At 48.0% G+C, this 7,766-nt stretch overlaps 1 protein-coding gene across 1 annotated transcript; it reads left to right on the top strand.

The window, feature by feature from the left end:
- On the top strand, positions 1 to 7,300 carry Mmp21 (matrix metallopeptidase 21). Its single transcript, XM_034523625.2, has 7 exons — positions 1 to 539; positions 1,452 to 1,983; positions 2,977 to 3,116; positions 3,385 to 3,526; positions 4,396 to 4,653; positions 5,269 to 5,441; positions 5,606 to 7,300. Exons 1-7 carry the CDS (start codon positions 378 to 380, stop codon positions 5,903 to 5,905), a joined length of 1,707 nt encoding a protein of 568 aa, XP_034379516.1. The 5' UTR covers positions 1 to 377; the 3' UTR covers positions 5,906 to 7,300.
- The last annotated feature ends 466 nt before the right edge of the window (positions 7,301 to 7,766 follow it).

Here is a 7,766-nt window from a genome sequence, read left to right as displayed (position 1 = left end):
TCCTAAAAGGCATGTTGTCGGGGGTAGGCTCTGCCTTGTAGCAGCACAGGTGGACTCACCCAGCACTCCTCCCTCAGTTCACTTTGGAGCAAACTCAACCACTAAAGTCAACACAGGAGAGCAATCCACAGGTTCACCACTCAGAAGTATGTGACCCAGGACTAAAAGAAGAGGAATTGTCACACCCACGAGAAAAGTGGCCCTGGGGTCTTCAAAGGCAGCTCACCTAGGCCTCAGAAGCAGCCTCCTAGCAGGCACACTTCAGAGCTGGGTGACAAAATGCTTGCTTGCTTATAAAAGGGGCCCACCATGCCCTGCTCCTTAGGAGGGGACACAGGGACACAGCAAGGTAAAAGGACCAGAGTCCCAGTGAAGCCATGCTTGCTGCCTCTGTCTTGCGTCTGACACTGCTGCTCTGCTGGCTAGTTGCACCCCAGCCCACCCAGCCTGAGAGGCTCTTCCACAGCCGGGACCGTTCGGACCTGGAGCCGTCTCCCCTGAGTCGGGCCAAGCCCATTGCTGACCTCCGTGCTGCTCAGGTAAGAGATGCACAGAGCACCAGAATCTGCATACACACGCAGTATACACTACACATGCACACATGTAGAGGGCAGAGCATAACATGGAAGGCTAATGGTGCAGAGGCAGAGAGCCTGCTTTACCTGGCACCATCTTTGTGGAGCTGGGAATGAAACCTGGAGCCTTGTGCATGCTAGGCAACTACCTCTACCACTGAGTTGCACCTAGTTCCATCTGATGTTAACTCTAGAAGCATCGGTGTCTAGGCAGGATCAAGCCTGCAGAAAGTAGCTTTAAATGTCAGCAGACATTTGAAGGTAAGCATGTGGTGCTGTCAGAGTCTAAGGCATCGTGTTGGTAGCATCCCTCAGTTGGCCTCCTGCCATCCTGGCTATACAGAAAAAGGACAGCCCCAGCAAGGATCCCCACAAAGTGCTATTGAGTGCCATCCACTGTCACAACCAGACCAGGGCTCCCTTTCTCCAGTCATGGCTCTGAAGTCTGGAACTTACCTCCATCAGACAGATGATCAAGATTTCCCCTAAACTCTGGCTCCAGGGTGCCCCTAGTGTGGAGGGCAGTGAGAAGCAATGATAAGCCAAGCTTGCCTTGGATGTCAAGGGCACCCCTACAGCCCCTGCCTTTCCTGCCCCTGCATTCTAAAAACCCACCAGCCCACACAGTGTGTACTGACCTCCAGCCTTGACCTCTGGAATGGCTCCTTCCCTCTCAGTCCAACCACCTGGCTGGCTTCAATTCTGCCCCTCCACAGGCTATGTGGCACCCGTGACTTCACTCTGGTAGAGACTGGATAAAGTCCTTTTATGTCTAGCTTCACTCTGTGTATCTCCTGCCTCTCCCCAGCCACCACAGCACAAGAAAAGTCCCAGCAGGAGGCAACCTTATGCATTTAGGGTTTCTCTTTCTCACAGAATTTCCTATTGAAATACGGTTGGTCAGAGGTGCCTAGCCCAAAGGAGTCAGCAGGAGTCCCGGTGGGCTTCACCTTGGCTCAAGCTGTACGTAGATTCCAGAAGGCGAACAGACTGCCAACCAGCGGGGAACTAGACTCACCTACACTGGCAGTAATGAACAAGCCGCGCTGTGGCGTCCCTGACACACGGCTGCCCCCTCGGGCTGGCCTGCCAACTCCACCAGCCCTGGCAACCCTTCTAGGTCTCCAGCCGAGGGCCCGACAAAAGCGCTTTCTTCAAATGTTGCTGCCCAAGCCAGATGGGCAACAGGAGGATGCCTCAGACACTGGGGCCAGCAGGGCCTTCTCTAAGAAGACACTGACCTGGAGGCTAGTGGGAGATGCCTACAGCAGCCAACTCTCTGGGGATGAGCAGAGATACATCTTTAGACTGGCCTTCAGGATGTGGAGTGAGGTGACACCACTGAACTTCCTGGAGGACCTCACTGCCCCTGGCACCATGGTGGACATAAAGCTGGGTTTTGGGAGAGGTAAGAGGGGTGCAGACTGGGGATCCCTTCCTGCCTACTCTGCAGGCACCCTCTGATTCTTCCACCAAGGCCCTATGCCCAGCATCATGCTTAAGGCAACCTGGGCCAATCACAGCTTGATTGCCTTGTTGCCCAGAGTAGTGTGGTTCCAACTCCTACCTGTTGGGCTTCTTTAGAGAGAATACCTAAGAGGGTAAGGGGTTCTACTCTCTATGGATTTTAAGGTCTTAGATGTTGGGGTTCACATGCCTGGAGCACAACACCCACCCTCCTGGTCACACAGAGACACAGCAGGTACAGTGTACTGACCTGTGAGAAGACTTATACATAAAGCCACCACAACCTCCTTGTTGGCAGACTGGACAAATAACCTATCTTCTACAGCTCATCTGTGACTAGAGGTGTTCCCATCCACCTTGCTGCTCTCACTGGGTAAATTTCCTAATCCTAGGGTACATAAGACATGGTTTGTTATAAAAGTAACAAGGGGACCCAGCTCCAATGCAATACCAGCAGTACCAGCAAAACACACACACACAGAGAAAGAGAGAGAGAGAGACAGAGAGAGAGACAGAGACAGAGACAGAGAGAGCCCAGTTAGCATCTAGATGTTTCTAGTCTTTTTGGTTTTGTTTTGATTTTTTTGTAGGTTTTTTTTTTTTTCTTCAAGATGACAGTTTTCCTGTATCGCTCTGGCTATCCTGGGACTCTCTGTAGACCAGGTTGGCTCAGAACTAAGATCTGTTGGCCTCTGCTTCCTGGGTGCTAAAATTAAAGACATTCGCCCACAGGTCCTGTCTGTTTCTAGTCTTTATAGCCTCACAGTTGGCAGACACCAGGCAGCTCAGTCTGCGTCCACAGAGGAGCTTCTATGGTGCCGATAGCTGTACCAGCTCCAGGAAGCTCTGGTGCTGTCAAAAGTCTGTGCTGTTAAGAGAGGGACTCAAGATGGGCACCTTCATTCACTGCTACCCACCCCTCTCCCCACATCAGGCCGGCACCTGGGCTGTCCACGGGTGTTTGATGGGAGTGGGCAGGAGTTTGCACATGCCTGGCGCCTGGGTGAGATCCACTTTGATGACGACGAGCACTTCACTCCTCTCTCCAGTGACACAGGCATCAGCCTTCTCAAAGTAAGAGGCTCCAGCTGCTCTGTTGGGAAGCAAAGCACACTAGCCCAAGTTCAGAAACACAGCTTTTCCTTGTTGTGTGTATATCCTTCTAGAAATAGAACATTTAGCAAATCTCTGGTGGTGGTTCCCCAGTAGTCACTGTTTCTCTCCTAAACAAGCACAACTCTGCACTGGGGATAGGACAGGCTTCTTTAATTCAGTGATTGGTCCCAGCAACATCAAAGACTCAGGTTTGGTCCTACACCTGTGGTTTGTGTTCCCCTCCTAGGTAGCTGTCCACGAAATTGGCCACGTCCTTGGATTGCCTCACACCTACAGGATGGGATCCATAATGCAACCAAACTACATTCCACAGGAGCCTGCCTTTGAGTTAGACTGGTCAGACAGAAAAGCAATTCAAAGACTATATGGTAAGATGGGTCTAAGGCAGACCCTGCCCGGAGGGTACTGAGGAGGTTAAAGCCAGCAGGCTCTGCTCTGTGCTCATTAGGAGGCTGATCCCCAAACAGGTTGCATGGCTAAAGACCAGCCTTCAAACTCTTGTCTGCAGGCTTTTAAAATGATCACACTAAACCTTTAACACACACACAGGCAAAGAGCAACAATCCTTTTTTGTGTCTTCTCTTCCCCTCCTTCCACAATGGTGAGGACAGAGGACATCATGGCTTTTAGATACCCAGGTCCATGTTGTAGCATCAAAGCCACTATAAGAAGCTGTGCTTCCAGACAGCAGCCTTACTGCAAACATTTAGTTATTATGCCAGGCACCGCTGGCTATTTAATACAAATGGGACAGAGAGATGGCTTGATAGTTAAGAGCACCTTCCAGAGGTTGAATTTCCAGCACCCACATCTAGTGGCTCATAATCACCTATAATTCCAGATCCAGGGGACCCAACACCTCTGGCCCCTGTGGACGGACACACACACACACACACACACACACACAATTCTAAGTCCAGTCTTTACAAAAGAAAAGGGTTGGTTATAGCACAGATACCCAGCAGGGGAAGAGAGTGCTTCCATTCCTAGATCCTCACGTCCCACCTCAGTTCTGCTCCCACTCCTGACTTCCAAAGCCTGTTTCAGCCACATTGTCATCCTCCAGTAGAAACATGGCAGTTTGTGTGTGCCCAGAACCAAACATCTTTCCTCTCATGAAACCAGATAGCTTTAAGGCATTCCAACAGGAAGTGCTAGCCATGTACTGTCTCCATTCCAGACAGTTATGAATGCTGATGCTTACAGTGACAAGTGGCTGCGTTTTTTTCTCTATCAGGTGCATGTGAGGGATCGTTTGATACAGTGTTTGACTGGATTCGCAAGGAAAGGAACCAATATGGTGAGGTGAGGGTGAGTTTCAACACCTACTTCTTCCGCAACAGCTGGTACTGGCTCTACGAAAACCGCAACAACAGGACTCGCTATGGGGACCCCCTCCAAATCCTCACTGGCTGGCGTGGAATTCCCATGCAAAGCATAGATGCCTTCGTCCATGTCTGGTCATGGGGAAAAGACGAACGGTATTTTTTCAAAGGTAATGATGCTTCTAGATGTGTTTCCATTTCTTTTACTGAATTTGTACTTAAGATATTTCCAGCACTTACCAAGGAATCCATGGTAATGTACTGGCAACCACTGCTTTTCAGTTTAATTAGACAGACTGCACGCTCAGGGTGGGCTGTATCCTCTGATCTTGGACTGCTTGGTAGTAACCAAATGAATAAACTTTGTTAGGTCTCTACCATGAAAAGGAATGGTCTGTGGACTAAGTAAGACTCAAGATACTCCATGGTGTTCATGGCTTTCACTGTGAGAGGTGACTAGCACTCTGACACAGCAGTGATGGGCTGGGCAAACATTACCGGGGTCAAACTGAGAAATGCTAGGAGGCCTGAGCAGATAGCTGAGTGAAAAAGTCCTGTTTTTCTGGAACCACGGGAGAGGACATGCAGAACTGACTTAGGACCTACTGGCAGCTGCCCTTTGGAGTGACACTAAGCAGAGAGGCATGCCAGGCTCTCATAGGATGGTGGGTGAGGTCTCACTTGGGTGGAGTTTAGGAGTGCTGGGCTGCATTGCTGGTCCATGCCATACATCTTATAGTCTGGGATTAATAAACCACATTGACAGTTTTTGGGTTGGCTCTCAGGAAACCAATACTGGAGATATGACAGTGAGAATGACCAGGCACACACACAAGATGGACAAGGAAGGAGCTACCCTAAACTGATTTCAGAAGGCTTCCCTGGCATCCCCAGCTCCCTGGACACTGCCTTTTATGATCGGAGGCAGCAGTTAATTTACTTCTTCAAGGAGTCTCTAGTAAGTATCACTGCATCCAACTTCTTAGTTAAAAGATTACTTCAGCTCTATGACACAATGGCAGACCATCAGATGGAAACATTTAGAATATCTACAGAATTCAGTGCAAAGTCAGATTGTTAACAGTCAGCAATCATCAGCAACCTGTCTTGCTTTATTTGCAGGTATTTGCATTTGATGTTAACCGAAACCAAGTACTTAATTCTTATCCAAAGAAGATGAGCCAAGTGTTTCCAGCAATAATGCCTCAAAACCATCCATACAGAAGCCTCGATTCAGCGTACTACTCCTATGCACACAACTCTGTTTTCTTTTTCAAAGGCAACTCGTACTGGAAAGTAGTTAGTGAAAAGGACAAACAGCAGAACTCTCGGCTTCCTCTGAATGGCTTATTTCCAAAAAAATCTATTTCACAGAAGTGGTTTGATGTTTGTGATGTTCATACCTCTACACTGAACATGTAAAGAGAAGAAGAAAATCAAGACTGGGACTTAGGAACAGCTTTAAGAGAAAGCATCGCCTTCTTGGCAAAGAAAACAAACCAGATTCTTAGTAGCTAAAGCAATATGGCTTCCTAAACTAAACCAAACAAGAAACCATTACTTGAACTTCAAAAATAGATTTAAGGATCAGTTGCTAGGCGAAACTTTTTAGAAACATCAAAAAATTTATCCTATGGCATCCCCATCTTTTCTTTTGATGCTACATGAACTCCATTCAGTCCCAATAGTGCCACCAGGGGTCCCACCACTGTGTACAGAAATGGCTTTTATAGCACTTAAAAACTGAGTTCTGGTCTAGGATATGGCGCAGAATTGAAATTAACTGCAAAACACATGTCATAAATGACATGTTTACCATTTGACTGTAGGGGTGATTCTGATGCTGTCCCGTTTCCCATTTGGGTTCTTGATCTGTCAGTAAAGCCATGGGCCAATTTCTGGGCGGAAGGAATAGGTGGGACTTCTGGGTCCCTAGAGAAAAAGAGATGGACGCAAGGAAGGAGTTTGCCAGGCTTTTCATGGAGAAAAGTTGACCAGACGTGTGAGATCTCGGGTGGAGAGGTGGCCTATGGCCGCTCCTACAGGCGAGAGGTCAAGGATGTAACTGAACAACAGGTGGGAGGTGCATAGATAAGAATGCTTTTCTAGGTGGAAGATAGCAGTGCCCAGCAATTTTGTCAAAAGGCAAGTTAAAAAAGGAACAACTATGTGTCTTTTATCCATGGATTCAAGGGAAGCTGGGTGGGGCTGGTAGCACAGCCTGTTCATGGAGCTTAGGTGGGGTATCAAGAGCTACATGCAATATTTGCCATGAGTCAAAGGTCCCCAAAGTATCTGTTTTGGTGGCAGTCTGCAGCCTGTGATGATTGCCTCCTGCTGCTGAATGCACCTTCTGTGTGCATAGGGCCTCCCACTAACTGGTTCTGCAGATCATGGCCTTTCTGGTTCACTTTGTGTTCCTTGCAGAGCAGTGAACACTTGCCTGTTTCTGTCCTGTAGGCCAGGCCACAACAGGGTTCTGGAAGCTAGCTGGGTAACTGGCTTATGAATGCTTTAGTTTTTTTTTTTTTTGTTTGTTTGTTTTTGTTTTTTTCTGAAACAGGGTTTCCGTGTTGCCCTGACTGTCCTGGAACTCTCTCTAGACCAGGCTGTCTTGGAACTCAGAGATCTGTCTGGCTCTGTTTCGTAGGTGCTGGGATTAAAGGCGTGTGCAGCTGCAGCTGCAGCCACCACCACAACTGGCTGGCTTAAATTCTTAGCACACAAAAGCCAATGTCATATATGATTATGATATCTGAACAATAAACTGGAATAGGTTCAGAAACATGAGTGACCAGGCCACAGTCTTGTAAAGGAACAGCTAAAACACATATATTTTAGGAAGCTTTAATTAAAACCAACACAAGTAATTACACATTTGAAAAGTATCTTTTATTTCTCCTGCAGAAATTTTCATGTTATTGCTATGACAAGGGAAAGAGCCAGAATTTCTACTTCCTTGCTTAAAATCCATTTTCCTATCAGAAGGCTTTTCAGCGAAGGAGAGGGACATGAGTAGTCTTCACCCCAGCTTACTTCTAGGGAAGCAGAATAGACCCTGTGGGCTCATCTGCTCCAGGGGTGCTGTGCTCAGTGGGAGCAGGCAGAGGCTCTCCAGTGCAGGAAGGGTTGTTACCATGTGTGCACTCCCTGTAGAGCAAAGGACACAGCAGTCCTCAAATGGGGCTGATGAGCTGGCTCAAAGCTTTACAGTTTTACCAAAGCTTTAAGGGTTGCAATGATTAATTCTTGTAAACAGATGCAAATTTATTCCAATGACAAT

Source organism: Arvicanthis niloticus, chromosome 1 (genome assembly GCF_011762505.2).
Source record: "Arvicanthis niloticus isolate mArvNil1 chromosome 1, mArvNil1.pat.X, whole genome shotgun sequence".
NCBI lineage: Eukaryota > Metazoa > Chordata > Mammalia > Rodentia > Muridae > Arvicanthis > Arvicanthis niloticus.
Note: the sequence above shows the minus strand (reverse complement) of the source record. Positions and strands in the feature narration are given on the sequence as shown.

Excerpts from the sequence above, each read along its gene's own strand:
- Mmp21 (XM_034523625.2), top strand. The coding sequence starts at position 378 with ATGCTTGCTGCCTCTGTCTTGCGTCTGACACTGCTGCTCTGCTGGCTA. Across the intron at positions 540-1,451 it reads CTGACCTCCGTGCTGCTCAG|AATTTCCTATTGAAATACGG; the intron begins GTAAGAGATGCA and ends TCTTTCTCACAG. Across the intron at positions 1,984-2,976 it reads AAAGCTGGGTTTTGGGAGAG|GCCGGCACCTGGGCTGTCCA; the intron begins GTAAGAGGGGTG and ends TCCCCACATCAG.